The 17,935-nt window shown below is 39.6% G+C and overlaps 2 protein-coding genes across 5 annotated transcripts in view; both read left to right on the top strand.

The window, feature by feature from the left end:
• Nucleotides 1–15,145, top strand: part of FGD2 (FYVE, RhoGEF and PH domain containing 2) — a 33,269-nt gene extending 18,124 nt beyond the window's left edge. For 2 of the 4 annotated variants that reach the window (XM_070745224.1, XM_070745225.1), the window contains exons 10-16: nucleotides 143–222; nucleotides 318–348; nucleotides 2,743–2,835; nucleotides 4,194–4,328; nucleotides 5,943–6,089; nucleotides 11,177–11,320; nucleotides 14,588–15,145. In XM_070745224.1, coding sequence (XP_070601325.1) covers nucleotides 143–222; nucleotides 318–348; nucleotides 2,743–2,835; nucleotides 4,194–4,328; nucleotides 5,943–6,089; nucleotides 11,177–11,320; nucleotides 14,588–14,800 — 843 coding nt within the window. In that variant the 3' untranslated portion in view covers nucleotides 14,801–15,145. The remainder of the gene's footprint in view (nucleotides 1–142; nucleotides 223–317; nucleotides 349–2,742; nucleotides 2,836–4,193; nucleotides 4,329–5,942; nucleotides 6,090–11,176; nucleotides 11,321–14,587) is intronic. The other 2 variants (XM_070745223.1, XM_070745226.1) reach the window with 2 other exon arrangements.
• Nucleotides 1–17,935, top strand: part of FKBP5 (FKBP prolyl isomerase 5) — a 1,202,894-nt gene that overhangs the window by 247,318 nt on the left and 937,641 nt on the right. The window lies entirely within an intron of this gene.

Below are 17,935 nucleotides of genomic sequence, written 5' to 3'. Positions count from 1 at the left end.
ACCCACCCTCCCAAGGGAGATTATATGTATATTGGTCTGTAGTAAGCATACTTTCATAGTTTAAATCGTATATGACTGAATGAACTGTATGAAATAAATTAGTATTTATTCTGATTTCAGTGCTCTAATTTTTTTCTTTTAGGTTCGAGAACTAAACGATGTACAGTTTCCACATGCTTTCCTTGTGTCAGGGAAGCAGCAAACTCTAGAACTACAAGCTAGGTAATTAAGCAAGAATTGTAGCCTTTAAAAAAAAATTCTAGCAAAAGAACATAAACTCTGCCTCTCCAATATAAATGACATCTCTTTCTCTGCAGGTCCCAGGAGGAAATGGATGCCTGGCTTCAGGTAGCCCTTGCTGCAATTTGTTTTGTTTTTTTTAAGCTTAGGGAGAATCCTGGCCAATGAGGAAACCAAAATACTCCCAATAACTATAATGGGTTATGAGAATAACCTTGAGAGACAGGAAGAAGAGCTATACCCTAATCAATAGTCTCAAAAGAGAAATCTGAATCCAAAGCATTAATGGGACAAGGAAAGTTTCTCAGAATTGTTCCTCCCTAGTTCTTTGAAATGACAGAAGGAGGGAGGATTTGGAAGTTAAGATTGCTCTTGAGATATGAAATCTGCTTTAAGTCCGACTTCATGAAAATATCACTGTAGTTTCTTTAGCAGCAATGTAGAAGGGACTTATTATTGCCCTCCCTCCCTTTTTTAATTTCCCATTTTTGGAACTTCTTTCAACACCCCTAAGTCTCATCTAAGCCCTAGCCACATCCTTCCCTACATAGCTTTTCAAGATCAGATAAGGTCAGTTGGATGCTACCACATAGCCAGGTATGGGCTTCAAAAGTTTTAACCTCTGTCTAGTTGCTAGGTGGGTGTGGCCATGGTGGGTGTGGCCTAGTTGGCTTCCTGTACCATGGTGAGGGGGGCATTTTTGCCCTCCCTAGGCTTTGGAGTCTTTCCTTGAGCCTCTGGGAGGGTGAAAACATTGTCCCCAGGCTTTGGAGCCCAGCTGGAGGCTGGAAATGGGCCTATTTCTGGCCTTCCCGAACTTCTGGTAGGGCCACTTTTCCATGCGTGGAATACTTACCTGTATCCAAAACCGTCTGTGGTAGGACTCCCGGGAGGGGTTGGGTGGGCGGCCAGCAATGGGATTTAGGGATTCTCTGAACTGCACAGGATCTTAACTAGAGGTTCTCCTGAACCCCTGTGAACCAGCAGCAACCCATCCAAGCGGGGGTTCCTACTTACCACCGCTACCACCGCAGGGGTGCACGCATGTTCAAGCAAGATTTGGCTTCTACGCGTGCGCAGGAAGCAAAATTTTGTGAGAGGCCATGCAGCCATACGGGATTTTGGCAGGGTTTTTTTTTTTGGCTGAAAATCACCAAAATCTCACACCCGTGAATGTCCTTTCGTGAGATTTTGCTTCCTGCACATGCACATCTCACTCGGGTATGCCTGCCCATCCCCTTGCCACCTGGAGCTACACATGCAGCTTCATTTCCGCTACTGTTATGCAATGTGGCTAGCAGCCCATTACTGAACCCACCCCTGATCATAGCTATATCTTAAGAAATGGCCCACAATTAATACAGTATCCTCCTATATAAAAGGTATAGTCTTGGTGCAAATTCAATAAATAAATAATAAATAAATAAATTGGTGCTGGTAATTTATAATTTTGGCAGCTAAATCAAGACCTTTGGAAACCCACATGGAGCTCTAGAGTGGCTCAAATATATTATGTGATAGGGCAGCCCTGTGCATTTAAAGAGAAGTCAATTTCATTCACATATAGGATGGGTAATAGAGATAAGAGCAGAAAGCTCTTTAAGCCTTGACTTAAATTCCAGAAAGGTTGGGGAAGGTTTTAGAACAGCAATGGTGAACCTATGGCATGGGTGTTACAGGTAGCACGCGGAGCCATATCTGCTGGTACATGGAGCCATTGCCCTAGTTCAGCTACAACATGATTTTTGGCTCATGTAGAGGCTCTGAGAGGGTGTTTTTGGCTTTCAGAGAACCTCTGGGGGGATGGGGGAGGACATTTTTACCCTGCCCCAGCTTCAGGGAAGCCTTTGGAGCCTGGGAAGAGTGAAACATAAGCCTACTGGGCCCACCAGAAGTTGGGAAACAGGCCATTTCCAGCCTCCAGAGAGCCTCTATGGAGGGGGGATGAGGGAAGCTGTTTTCATCCTCCCCAGGCATTGAATTATGGGCGTGGGCAGGGCTGCCATCAGGAATTTTGGGGCTTCATACAGCCTAATTGTCTGCCCCCCCCGCCATTTTATAACTACTTTATTTTGCGACATACCAATTATGTATTAAACCGCCCCCCTCCCATTTTTCAATTTGGCCAGGCCCCTGACGCCAGTAGCGGTAATACTGGCCTATCGGCGGCCCTGGGCGTGGGCACTTGTTCATGTGCAATAGTACACGTGCAAGCTCTTTCGGCACCTGAGGAAAAAAATGTTCGCCATCACTGTTTTAGAACTTCCTTCTTCCTTCTTCAAATCCTCCACCCAAATATAAATCCACCCATGCTTCATCTTTGGTTAGGTCAGTCTTAGATTAAGCAGATTGCATTCGCATCCTTCAGTCTCAGAAGACCATGGTTTCATGCTCTGGATTCCCCAGATAAACAGATAGGAGTTGCTATTTACACATGTAAATCGAAACTAAGCTTCTTTTCAGAAATCCTTCTATTCAAAATGTTTCCTTCCTCTCTCCCAGGCCTTCCAGTCGGCCATCAACAAGAAAGAAAAAAGGAGTGAGACCTTTAAGGCTGCAAGCCAAGGGCAAGAAGCAGAGACACAAGAGTCCAGTGTAAATCTCCAGTTACACACCTATTGTGACTCTTATCCCATTTGCACTTTAGAGCTACCGATATTCATTTCCTCTTTTAAAACCATGAGCTCCTTTCCCAAAGATTGTAACTGTTTTAATTTACAAAGACCTTAAAAGTAGTCTCTGATAAACCAAGGGGAAGGGGAGATACACAGAAAACACATCTGACAAAGTTTTGTCGTTATGTCATATTTACTCTAGTCGTGCTACTTGTCAATTGAGGCTGTCACACCCACTGTGTGAGGTTTTTTTAAATTTTATTTATCTATTTATTTTGTCCAATACACAATAATACACAATGAAGGTTATAGAAGATATAATAGAGAAAAAATACGAGATATAGGAGAGACTATAGGACAGGGGACGGAAGGCACTCTAGTGCACTTATGTACGCCCCTTACTGACCTCTTAGGAATCTGGAGAGGTCAACCGTGGATAGTCTAAGGGTAAAATGTTGGTGGTTAGGGGATGATACTATAGAGTCCAGTAAGGAGTTCCACGCTTCGACAACCCGATTACTGAAGTCATATTTTTTACAGTCAAGTTTGGAGCAGTTAATATTAAGCTTGAATCTGTTGTGTGCTCTTGTGTTGTTGTGGTTGAAGCTGAAGTAGTCATTGACAGGCAGGACATTGCAGCATATGATCTTGTGGGCAATACTTAATATCATGTTTAAGGCGTCGTAGTTCTAAGCTTTCAAGACCCAGGATTGTAAGTCTAGTTTCGTAGGGTATTCTGTTTCGAGTGAAGGAATGAAGGGCTCTTCTGGTGAAGTATCTTTGAACATTTTCAAGGGTGTTAATGTCTGAGATGCGATATGGGTTCCAAACAGATGAGCTGTATTCAAGGATGGGTCTGGCGAAGGTTTTGTAAGCTTTGGTAAGTAGTGTGAGATTTCCAGAGCAGAAGCTACATAGGATTAGGTTTACAACTCTTGAGGCCTTCTTAGCGATGTTGTTGCAGTGGGCTTTGGCACTTAGATCTTTAGTTATTAGTATCCCGAGGTCCTTGACCCAGTGGGGATTATCTGTGATAATTTGTTTATTAAGTTTGTATTTGAAGTTCTGATTCATTTTGCCGATGTGTAGGACAGAGCATTTGCTGGTTGAGATTTCAGGTTGACTGAAAGGGTTGCTTGATTCAGAGCAGTGAAGGGCTACCAAAGTGTTTACTATCACACTGTGGGCGTGGCGTATGCAGGACACCCTGCATTATCTTTCAACTTCTTTCAGTGCAAATTGGGTGCTCTGGGTTGGAGCTCCATTTTCTCTACCCCACTGCATTCTCCCCAATCCAGGCAGCAGCCCACCCCTGATTCAAAGTCTCTTTTTTTGCAGCAGGGCCAGTCACAGGAGCTGGGCAAATGGGCTCCCCAGTGGATAAGAGACAAACTAGTCACCATGTGCATGCGCTGCAGAGAGCCATTCAATGCTATCACACGAAGAAGGCATCACTGCCGAGCTTGTGGCTATGTGAGTGAGCTTATTTGTTCTCTATACACACACACACCAGGGGCGGATTGCTCTTAACGGTGTGCTGCACAGGCAGCTTTGGGTGTCTTATGTCCTACGGTAAAGAACACCACAATGGTAGCAAAAGTTGAGCTGCGTGCGCAGCTTTGGTGTCTTGTGTGCACACAGGGGCGTTACAGCATGGTTTTGCTTCTGCGCATGTGCAAGGGGCAAAATCTTGTGAGGGGACACTTGTGCGATTTAGGCAATTTTTATGTTTTTGTGCATGTGCAAAAGCAAAAAATTACCAAAATCTCTCTTGCGTGTGTGTCCCCTTGTGAGATTTTTGCTTTGTGCACACATGCAAAAACACCCTTGGCACTTCTGCCAAGACCACAGTGGCAGAAAAAGTTGAGCTGCGCATGCAGCTTCGGTGTCTTGCATTTGCGCACATGCATCCCAGCGTGGTTTTGCTTCTGCATGTGCTCAGGAAGCAAAATCTCACCTAGGCACATGCATGCAAGAGAGATTTTGAGAATGCACAGAAGCAAAAAAATCACATACATGCGCATGTCCCCTCTAAAGATTTTTCTTCCTGTGCATGTTGGGACGTGTGTGCCACGCGCAAGACACCAAAGCTGCACACACAGCTCAACTTTTGCTACCACTGCGGCGGCCTTTACCGTAGGACACAAAACACCCACAATACTCCAAGAGGGGCGGCATACAAATCTAATAAATTATTATTATTATTATTATTATTATTATTATTATTATTATTATTACTTGCATCCCCTCCCCCTTCAATTGTTTTAGAATACAGGGTGCATTCCCAAAGTAATGCAATTATTATTTTTAAAAGTAATTTATTGAACAGATTTGCACAAACACTTAAAATTCTTCAAAGTACTTTCCTTGGGCCTCTACACATTTTTTCCAGTGACTCTGCCATAACTGGTATGCGCCCTGGAAGGCGTTTTCGGGGACCTCTCGCAAGGTCCCCTTCATCACGGCTGATTGGATCTCTTCTATGGACGAAAAACAGGTTTCTTTCAGGGCTGGAAAAAAAAGAAGTCTGCTGGGGCGATGTTAGGACTATGGGGGGGGGCAGCGTTGGCACCTGGTGTTTGGCCAGTAACTTGTGGACTCGTAGCATGTTGTGGCAAGGCACGTTTTTCGTCCATAGAAGAGATCCAATCAGCCGTGATGAAGACCTTGCAATCGGTCCTCGAAGACACCTTCCAGGGCATGTATCGGTCATGGCAGAGTCGCTGGAAAAAATGTATACAGGCCCAAGGACAGTACTACTTTGAAGAATTTTAATGTTTGTGCAAATCTGTTCAATAAGTTACTTTAAAAAAATAATGGCATTACTTTTGGAATGCACCCTGTAGGTAATTGAAGCTAATTGTAAGATTTTGCTGATCTGAAGAACTACAGCCACCCTTGATCTGAGAACTAGAGTGATTATGGCTAGTGCATTGGCAGACCTGAAAAACTTTGCAAAGAAAACTGCAGGGACTTGTTCAAGCAGTCTCCAAGAACTGGATACAATGAACTTGAAAAAAATAAAATAAAATAATAACTCACTACATTGAACCTTCTTCAAACCTGTGGTTTTTCTCCTGGAGGCAGGTGGTGTGTGCCCGGTGTTCTGACTACAAAGCTGAATTGCAATATGACAAGAATGGACCCAAACGTGTCTGTGCGGAATGCTATGTCCTCCTAACAGGGAATTTGTTGCACGTCGAGCAGCCTGGGAAGCCCAAAGGCATTCTGGAGGTGAGGGGAAAGGAGACTTGGAAGGTCTGTTTCTTCTCTTTTCTCAGGCTTGTTTCTTGGTCTGTTGATAACTTGTTCTTCTGGGTAGGAATTTAGTTATTGCAGCGATTTCACTTTTGTCATTTTGAAAGTACTTGTCTTGCAAACACTTCCCCATCAACATTACCTTTACAGAAGCATGCACAAGTAGCCACCATGTTCTTTTCTTTTAGGCAAACAACATTATGCAGCCTAGAAAGGAGAATAATATAGATGAGCCAAAGAAATTAAAAGCTTGAGACACTGTTCTGGTTTCAGGCTAATTCAGATAATAATTGGAATAAATGATTGCTAAAGGCATATATTTGTAAAAAAACACATCTTCTTTATTTCTTCTTCTTCCATTTATACATCTGCTCTCACGTAGTGCTTTTCTTTCTCATTTCTCTCTTTAGTAGTTAAGCTAATTATCTCAGAAATAACATCAAAACATTCCACAAGTCATTCTAAAATTTATCAGCTAATTAGTGCTAGCCAGGAGCCATAAAAGCAGGTCATAAATCACACTATGGTTTACTTACTTTCTGGAGCATGTCGCAGACACCTCCATCTTTGGATGACAAGATTGAACGGAATCAGCTTCTTCTTCCGTTCATACCTGGATGTGAGGTAACTGATATCTTTTCCCTGTAACTTGTTCTAACCTCCCCTGAGTACGTCTGTATTAGGGGTTAACCCACCTCCAGTCCTCTTCATTCGATCCTGAATGCATCTCTACGTCACTTGCCTCCTCCTCCTCTTCATTAATATTCCTTTCTATCTGTAAATCCGGCCAATCTGCCAATTCAAAATCACTCCCCCCTTCAGAATCTGAGCAATCTCCAGGCTGAACGGGAGTATACACAACAGATACAAGGGGGGAAAAAGAAACGAAACAGCTAAAGCTACTAGCATTTCACTTCTTTGTCATCAGAGCCAACTATGACTTTCTCATCTCATCTCTTCTTGAACCCTTTACTCTTCTTTCATAGGATTGTTTCATTATTCTTTCTTTATGACCACACCACATCAATATACTGTATATATTTGCAAATAAGCTCATCTCTGTATACTGCATATTCAGGATTTTGTTGTGTTTTGTTCAATATATTCTGGAGAGTTCCTTTGTTTTATATTTGTGTCTATAAATGTTTTTGTTTCCTGAAGAGATCCATTTAAATGTTCACAACTGGCTTATCTCTAGGTGGTATATTTTTCATGTACTTTGGTGAAAAAAATGAGTGTCAGGTTTATTTGTGGTTGGGCTTACTTGTGAGTATGTGTGTATATATATAATAAAATCTACAAAAACATATATATACATATATATATATTTAAAAAAACACCACTGTGTATATTTGCAGATAAGCTCATCTGCGGATAAATGAAACTCAATTTTGGCATGTATTTTTGAACCTAAAATTCATGACTTATCCACAAGTACATATGGTGTTTTTTAATAAGTTTTTTTCATACTCACTCTTTGCTGTATTCAGCTATCTTTTCTATTCCTACTCCTACTCCTATTCCTACTCCCACCACCTTTTTATCAACATTTTCATGACTTCAGATTTCTTCATCGCAGTGAGCATCCTTCCAAGATAGAAAAATGTATTGCTCTATTTTTCACAAGTTATAGCTCAATTGCAATTGTTCATTCCAGTTTCCTTGGCATAACTCAATCACTTTAGACTTCAATAGATTGCTTTTCAAATCCATGCTCCTTATTGTATCATCCATTTTTCTAATATTTGTTACAAATATTTGAGTCCTCAGGCAACAATTATGGTATTGTGTACTTACAAAAACCTGAAGGTTGGCATACACATTGTCTATGTCACTACAAACATTCATTTTGCATTGATCCATGAATACATTAAGCAAAAAAAAGGGGAACAACACACATTCTTGCCTTCCCCTCTCTTCAATGTTAAACATTTTTATGCATTCCGTTTGTTCTCATTCTTTATTTTTATCATATGGCACTGTAATTACAGTCAACCAAACTTCAACTTGATATTTTCACAAAACCTTGAAGCATATTCACTGTCATATGCTCTCTCTACATTTACAAATAGAGAATAAACTTTGTTTCTCCCATTTATACATTTCTAAAAGACTTGTCGAAGAGCAAGACTCTATTCGGTACATTTCTTGCCAGTTTCCAAATATTGTTCCCTGTACTTGCTACTTTTCCTTTTTTATATGGCAAAAATAATGGCATTCTTCCATTATATGGTCCATGATCAAAAATACATGCAATCTTTTCACACATTAAACAAGTCAAACAGTCATGCCATAAAAAAACTCTACCTGTATTTTTATATTTTTAAATACATGCATTTTCTATTTGCACCATGTTTGCCTTACAATTTTTCAATGTGATTGCAGCATTTACAGTATAATTTTTTCACCAGTTTTTTTTCTCTTGGACAGTAACATTTATAAGATTCTTTTCAATTTCGCTCTTCAACCTATCTCTTTCATTCCCATATACATGTCTAAAATACTCTTTCCAGCATTGTCTTATTACATTTTCATCCAAAAATCACTTCAATGCTACCGACTTCTTGTTTAGCTCTTTTTACCATTTTCAGAACATTTTTAAAATTTCCATCAAAAATTGCTCTGAATTTTCTTTTCTTCTTTTAATTACTTTTTGTTCTATAGCTACATCCTTTGCAACTATTGTGGTGTGCTGTATAATTATATTCTTTGCAACTATTATTTCTCTATATACACATTATTCAAATCCCTTTTATGTTCATTCTTTGCAGCACTAATTCTATTCTATGCATTTTTCTTCATTCATGACCTTTTTCACTTTCCACTGCCATCAAACATCCTTTTAAATAATTTTCATTACCATATTCTAGAGATTTCCTTGGGACCCAGTAACATATTTCTTTTCATTCTATACCAAGTATCTTCAATATCCTCTTTTTCACATTCACTTTCCATTATTTCTATTGAAAGATTAATCTATTCTTGAATAGGTTTTTAGCAGATTCATCTCTCCCATTATCACTAGAGCATAATATGCAGCTACTGCCACCCTACAAATTCAACTTCCTTATGCACCCACAACCAGCTAAACATCAGTTCATACTTTCCGACATACATTTTAGCTCTTTCATGTACAAGTAGTCGTCGGTGAAGAATGGAAATTGGGGCCAGAATTTCTGTTGCTAAGTGACACAGTCATAAAGTATGATGTCATATGATCATACTAGTTCTGCACTCCTGGTTGTTGTCATTAAGTGAATCCCACACTTTGAACTTCTTGCTATTGATTCCTACTTGCATGGATTCTGCTTGTACCTGCTTGCAATGACAATATTACAGCATCCCATGACTATGAAGTTTCCATGTGAGAGTTGCTGCCTTCTCCATTGACTTTGCTTGTCCAAAGCCAGCAATGAAGGTTTCAATTGATGATCATATGACTAAGGGACGTTGCAATGATGTAATTGCAAGCTGGGTGTTAAGTGCCCAGATTATAATCATGTGTCCCTGAGGAATCTGTGATGGCCAGAATTTCAAGGACAAGTTCCAAGTACCACTCATTCAGCACCATTAGCAGTTTGAATGGTCACTGAACAAACGTTCATTAAATGCATATATGTGTGTATGTGTGTATGTGTGTATGTGTGTATGTACGTATGTATGTATGTATGTATGTTTTGGCATATTTAGGTCTTTTGCCATGTAAGGTTGATAGACTCTGGGTGACGCTTTGTTCGCCCTGTTCTGTTGGGCTCTCTGGTAGAATCCTCCCGAAAATTCACAGGTACAAATTTCAGACACACACACATTTGAAAATTCAAAACAGTGTTCTTTATAAGGAAAATTCACTTAAACTAAGCCCTCTTTTTGTATAGCAAAGAGCACTCGTCTCCAAACAAACTGGTAAACAAGTCCCTTATCAATTCTGTGATACTTTTATATGGCATAAGTATCACTATAAATTGTGACAATGTGACCTCTGTTGCCCATTATGACTTTGATCATGAATTAAAATTTTGTACAATATAAAAGATATGTCAGCTAACATACCAGCCTTACTTACAGTATAACCATGTGCACCTTTTTTTTTGGCTGAATTAAAAAATAAATTAGTTTCGGCACATTTTGGCAAATATGCTATATGTGCAGCTCAAACTTAGTTTTATTCTGAGCATGCTCACACTATTCTATGAAGAGTAGAATCTCTAATCTAGAGACTAATTTGAAATCCAGTATGGTTCAAGGAGTAAACAATTGTTTCTAAATGCAGTGCATAAAAGATTAATTAGTATATATTAGCATACATATTAAGAACTTCCGGTTAACGTGTCTAATTTGGGCATGGGAATCCTTGTTTAGGTCCATCCTTTCAAGATAGACTTCTTGATTGATTTTAGACAAACACTGACTCTTAGGTTAGTTTGCCTCTGAACTGCAAGTTAGGAATTCCAGCAACTGGAAAAGCTTTTACCTTAAAAAAAAAGATCCTTGTAGAAAGACAACTCATTGAAAAACATATCTGCTCAACTTCATTTAGATCAAGATTAAGAAATGTAAGGATCTGCCAGCTCCATTCATTCAGCTAAATTCTGGATTGCAAGGCCCTTATGAAATTTCATTATCAATGCATGGAAAGCCTGGATGAACTAGAAATTTGGGGATGGACAACATTAACTGTTTAGAATTAGTTATGTTCCTTAATCAGATCCGACAAACATACTTCATTTCTAGAAGGTCTATGAGACTCCTTTTAATGTCATCATTTTATGAATCCTGGCAAAGTAATAGGAGGTGGAAGAAGTTCAACAGTAAACTTTTGTCTACATCATGTGATTAGATTTTAATGAACAATTTTGTCAATAGAAGCTGTTTTGGGGATATGGTCAAGTTACTTATTAGACTAAGTCAAGATACTTACTTATCAGTGTTGATACTTTATAAAGTATTTCAGATACATTCATCTTCCCCAGAGGATTTTAGCTATGACAACTGAATGAAGTCTCCACGTTCTCTTTTGGATAAGAGTTATTAATAGTGCTGTGAACCATTTGTTTAATTGGCAGAAAGAATCTGCAGAAATATCAGGGCAGAGCCTAATGTGCAGTTTCCTGCAGCTTATGGATAAGAATGGAAAGGGGAGCATGCGTGGCTGGTTTGTGATCCCACGAGATGATCCACTGGTGTTGTATATTTATGCTGCACCTCAGGTATGTTTTTGAATGGAGTTTATTATGATGGCACTTAATAAGGCTTACAAATGAGCTGCTTCTAGAACCCTGCCCTTTGATGATTTTAAACATTGGCCTTGGGTTTATCAGAACATAGAAATTAGTGATAGGAAAAGTTCTCCATTCCAAGCTACCTGTAAAATGTAGTTGTAAATATTTTTCAGCTTCTCCCTTCCATCATTTCCCATCAGCATCATCTCAGAAAATATATTAGATGGGGTGATGCATATATCATTTCTTTCACTGTTCCCCTATAACAGGAATCCCATGGAGTGGGCTTCACTACTACTACTACTACTACCACTACTACTACTACTACTACTACTACTAATAATAATAATAATAATAATAATAATAATAATAATAATAATAATTTGTTAGATTTGTATGCTGCCCCTCTCCAAGGACTCGGGGTGGCTCACAATAATAAAATACAATAAACAGTGGTACAAATCTAATATTAGTAAAAACTGAAGATAAAACCCTTAATATTAAAAAAAACAATCAATACTACACAATCATACCATTCTCAAGTGCTATAATCAGCAAAGGGGGGGATCAGTCCCCCCATGCCTGGCGACATAAGTGGGTCTTTAACATCTTGTAGAAGATGGGGAGGGTGGGCCAAATCTCGGGGGGGGGAGCTGATTCCAGAGGGTCACCACAGAGAAGGCCCTTCCCCTGGGTCCTGCCAGACGACATTGTTTAGTCGACAGGACCCGGAGAAGGCCAACTCTGTGGGACCTAATCGGACGTTGGGACTCGTGCGGCAGAAGGCGGTCCCATAAGTATTCTGATCTGATGCCATGTAGGGCTTTATAGGTCATTACCAACACTTTGAATTGTGACCGGAAACTGATCGGCAGCCAGTGCAAGCTGCAGACTGTTGATGAAACATGGGCGTACCTAGCGAGGTCCATGATAGCACGCGCGGCCGCATTCTGCACGATCTGAAGTTTCCGAACACTCTTCAGAGGTAGCCCCATGTAGAGAACGTTAGACACTAGGTTAGACTTAGGGTAGACTTGAGCTTGGGTCCCTACAATCTTAAATAGTATTTAATTACAGAAGCATTTTGTTCAAACATCATCTTTCCCAGTGATTCTGGAGGGAAATCATCTCACCAGTAGTGGGTTCTAAAACCCATTGCTACCAGTTCACGTGCGCGTGTGATGTTTCTGCGCATGTGCAGAAGTGTCTTGGGTAGGTGGGCGAAACTTCCCACTTGGGTGGATTGCTCTTACCGCTGCTACATACAGTCCCAGCATGTTTTTCCTTCTGCGTATGTTCAGGAAGCAAAATCTTGCGAGGGGACATGTGCATGCACAAGATTTTGGTAATTTTTTGCTTCCGCACATGCGCAGAAGCCAAAAATTGATGAAATCTCGCACATGTGCACATCCCCTGATGAGATTTTCCTTCCTGTGCAGGAGCAAAAACACGCTGGGATGCACAAGCACACATGCAGGACACCTGGACCTGCATGTGCAGCTCAACTTTTACTACCCCTGGGGCATCCTTTACCGTTCCGGTAAGAACCCACTACTGTTCCTGCTGCCGGTGCTACCAGTTGACAAAACTGGGCTGAATTGGAGCAACCAGCGGTGGGCTACATGCCAGAACGCTAAACTGCACTCACCACTGCGTCTCTTAAGTTCTTGCAGGACTAGCGCAATTTTGCTGCTGCACCTGTGAAGGTAGCAAAATTGTGCCCGTGTTTCAGCGAGGTTTTACCTGCGGTTATGTGCGTGATTTTGCTACCTCCACAGATGCAGCAGCAAAATTGCGCTAGTCCCGCAAGAACTTAAGAGTTTTATATACTTCTTTTTAATATTAGATTTGTTCACTATAATATTGTTTTTTATCATTGTTGTGAGCCGCCCTGAGTCTTCGGAGAGGGGCGGCATACAAATCTAATAAATAATAATAATAATAATAATAATAATAACAACAACAATAATTAGATTACTATTATTATTATTATTATTATTATTATTATTATTATTAATTACGAGCTGCGGCCGCGAGCACAGTTCAGCATTCTGGCTCGTATCCCGCCGCTGGGAGCAACCCACCTCTGATCCCACCCCAGTCTGATACTTTTACATGTTTGGTAGTCACCAGGGCAGGGAAGGTTGAATGTAATCCTCTGAGGAGAAAAGCAGTAAGAAGTAGAGAGTCCAAGCTGAGGCGTGCTGCGGTTTGACATGACACCAGAAGTAATTGGTGAGAAACCAAAGGTAGAATTCAGAATATATCAGAGTCAGGATGCACAATTCCCAGCACAAACAAGAAGACTTTCTATATTTCTACTCTGCCAAGGAATACATTGTCCGGCATAATCATTTTTATTTATTTTTATTTATTTATTCATTCATTTGTCCAATACACAAATACACAGGAAGAAAAATAGACATGTAGTAATATATACAAGGGTAAAGTGAACTTAGAGGAGAGGATATATGAAAGGAAGAAAATATATATGATAAGTGAGAGAAAGGAAAGACAATTGGACAGGGGACGAAAGGCACACCAGTGCACTTATGTACGCCCCTTAAAATATCAAATATACTTCAGTGTGATTTGAAAAACCTCAATTTCTAGCTTTGGGAGTTCCTGATTGTGAATAAAACTATTGAATAGAGAGGAATGAAGTAAGCAATCATTTTATTTATTTATTTATATGGCTGCTCATCTAGACTACAAGCAACAATTTTAGTTAACTAACCTTCTCGTAGCTAAGCAATAGCGGCCTCTTCAGGCTGTTTTTGATAAAGCACAATAAAGCAAATTAAAAAGGGGAAAAAAACCTCCCAGATAACTATGGACAAAACTAGTTTGGGCTTTTGGTAGTACAGAATCATTTCAGTGTGATGATAACAAAGTGATCATATCTCAACAGCAGAGGTGGGTTGCTCGCAGTTTGGGCCGATTCTATAAAATGGATAGCGGGAATTTCCCCCTTGCTCGCTGAACCAGGAGCAATTGGTGGTTGGCCATGGCCCCAAATCGGCTCTAATGATCGGCTGTCATAGGTACAGCCATCTTTTTTTTTTGGCTTCTGCACATGCACAGAAGCTTGGCTTTTGGCACTGTGTACACATGCTTGCATGCCCACATGGTTCAGGAGGAAGCAAACCATCAGGGAGGTAAATTAGAACCCACTCCTTCTCAACAGAGATATGAAATTAATTATGGGATATTTGAAAATAACTGTGTTTGGAACCTTTCTTTCTCCTGACCCAGGATGTAAAAGCCTATGCCTCTATCCCCCTGTTGGGTTACCATATCGAGCCATATCAGAACAGCCCCCGTCACGTCTTCCAGTTGGTACAGTCCAAACAGACCTATACCCTAGTTGCTGAAACTGAAGAACTGAAGCAGCGCTGGATGAAAGCCATTGAACAGTCAGCCAGGGGAGGAGAAGAGGAAGAAGATTCCTGTGATGATCTGGAATAATTCAAGCTCCTCCTGAGGCTGATTCGGATTCTGAATTGCCACTGTAATAAGCACCGAATCTGTGTTAAAAATTCAGTCATATCTTTCAGTTATAAATTTTTCACTGGCATTTTCAAACACGATCTAAGCATAGCCCATAAAATCATATGTTATGTCCTTCCTGTCAACGACTACTTCAGCTTCAACCACAACAATACACGAACACAAAACAAATACAAACTTAATGTAAACCGCTCCAAACTCGACTGCAGGAAATATGACTTTAGTAACTGTTCTGCCGGCGTGTCTCAACCGCCCGTAATTACAGGGTAATTAGTCCAGGAAGACACACACCACACGATAAAAGGAAAACCCAAAAATTTTTATAAACAGAAAAACAGAAACAGCTCCCCTTTTAAATGTTAAAGGGATTTTCTGGTACACACAAGGCACTGGTTAAATGCAGTCCAATTGCTCACCCAATAACTGGGAAATTGAGTCCAATTCTAAAGTCCAGAGAGTCCACACACACAATCCTGAAGAGCAAAAACCATGATCTTGACGAAACAATGAATCAGATAAACTGCCATGAGGCTAAAACACCAGGCTGCACTTTTATCTGTAGCACTAATTACAGCAGCCCCACCCAACCACAGGTGGCCTCATTTTCTCTTGTAATAATCTTTCAGTTGTTATCTCCTATGCATCACTCTACGCATGCGTGGATGTGTCATTAATTCTTGTTCAGAATCCAAGGATGATACAGATGACTGATCTCCTCCTGGGCTGTTTGCCAAACTCCCCTCTTCGCTGTCACTCATGCTTCCTTGGCCAGAGGAGACTTCGTCGGCAGATTCTAATGGGAGCAAAACAGGCCTGCGGCATGTGGATGTCTCCCCCACATCCACCTCCACATTGCTTGGGGCAGGAGCTGGGACAGAGCTAACCACAACACCAATCGAGTAGTTGATGCATGGAACTCACTACTAGACTCTGTAGTATCATCACCTAACTCCCAAAACTTTACCCTTAGACTATCTACTGTTGACCTCTCCCAATTCCTAAGAGGTCAGTAAGGGGCGTGCCTAAGTGCACCAGCGTGCCTTCCGTCCCCTGTCCTAATGTTTCTTATTATTTTTTACTAATATCATGTATATGAATATTATTGTATCTAATGTTTCTTATTATTTTTTTTACTAGTATTATGTATACGAATATTATTATATCCTTACATACCTCCAATACGTACCTGGCAAAACATATACATAAAAAATAATAATATTTTTTTTGTCTATTAGAGATTTCCTTGGCTAACTGTGGCTCAGATAGACTGTCTTAATCATATGCATATTACATGCAAGTTCACGGAGAGGGGTGGCATAAAAATCAAATAAATAGATAGATAGATAGATAGACAGACAGACAGACAGACAGACAGACAGACAGACAGACAAACAAACAAATAAATGCTGGTACAAATAATACTTCCTGTTTGCGCAACATGGAAGAATGAACCTCCCCCCCCCTCACCACCACAGAGACAATAGTTATAAAGAAAATGTTGGATTGTGCAGAAATGAGCAGGCTTACTATAGAATTGCAGAACAAGCAAAGGAAAGAATTTTATACCCTGTGGGAATAATTGTACACATGGCTTGAAAATAACAACAATAATAAATAAATATGTATATAAATAATTAGAAATTAGTAGTTGTAAATGTTCCATGTAAATATTATATAAAGATCAATACAAAAATAAACTAGTGATAAGATAGTTGGATAACAACACATTGAAATGGTTATGCTGATTCTACAGAAATGCAAGTGAAGTGTTATTTGAATGATTTGTTAATGTCTTTCATGTATTTGTATTGTTTATTATTGTTTAAAAAATTAATAAAAATAATTAAAAAATACTTCCTGTTTGTGCACAGATCTTGTTTTATCTACAGTTATGTTTGGGAAATTATTCTCTGATCAGAGATCCTGACACTGCAAAACTTCACCGGGGTCTTAGCATTACTCAACTGTTTCTTTTTAAATTGATATCATTTTATTATTATTTTTTAATTATTATTATTACTATTATTATCATCATCATCATCATCATCATCATCATCATCATCATCATCATTATTTAGATTTGAATGCTACTCCTCTCCGAAGACTTGGAGTGGCTTTATCTATCCCCCCCCCACTTTAACTGGTTTCCCATTTGAATGCCCCCCCCCAAATTAGAATTACAATACATGAAAAATGACAGGGGATGACTTTTTCTGGGTTTGTGAACTTCATTACTGTTTGGATAGAGGACTCTGGAACTGCAGGCTAGGCTAAGAAATAATTAATTAAAATAGAATATAATGGAAGAAGGAAATGGCTACAATCAAGAAAATGGTCTGGACTCATCGGTTAAATTGCTGGAATCAATTTTTAATTGAAGGAGCCTCTGTGTTTACTTAAATTGAAGATCGTTCATGGCTTAAGAAGGGCAGGACCTGATCATGTCTATTTGGAAAATGTTGGTGTTTTTAACAATAATGGTGTCACCGTAGTCTGATCCAAGTGAGGCCAGACTCAAGATAAAAGGAAAAAAAATTAGGGGTGACCATTACTGCACATTTTACAAATTTCTTTGCTAAAAATGATCACCAAATGATCTATTTTTTTAAGCTTCTGGGAAGGAAAACTGGTCATGCTAAATGTATGAGTATGCATTTTTAAACAGGCATGCTTTTATCATGTTGCATATAATCCATTTTGTGATTTTCTGACCTTAATAATGGAATAGACTTTCATGTTCCATTTGAAAATATGTCATTTTACACATTTTTTCCTAAAAAGCTTTTGCATCCTATTTTCATGCATAATTGTAATTCATTACAGTTGCAAAAATATGACTTTTAGAACAGAGAAGAATTTAAACAAAATAAAATGAATCTATTACTATGCCTTGCAAAGAAGTTGTGTTCACTTATTTGAAACAGAGGGATACTTATACAATTGTTTAAAAAGGGGTCCTTAGCGACACCCGAAATATGAATACTGGTATATTTGTGGAATATGTTGTGCAATCTAGGTTTTGTGCACCAGGGTGCACTCTCAGTTATAAAATACAGAACAGGCAGAAGAAGCAAATGGGATTTGTGTGTGTGT

This window comes from Erythrolamprus reginae, chromosome 3 (assembly GCF_031021105.1).
Source record: "Erythrolamprus reginae isolate rEryReg1 chromosome 3, rEryReg1.hap1, whole genome shotgun sequence".
Lineage (NCBI taxonomy): Eukaryota > Metazoa > Chordata > Lepidosauria > Squamata > Dipsadidae > Erythrolamprus > Erythrolamprus reginae.
This window is presented reverse-complemented; position numbering and strand designations above follow the sequence as displayed.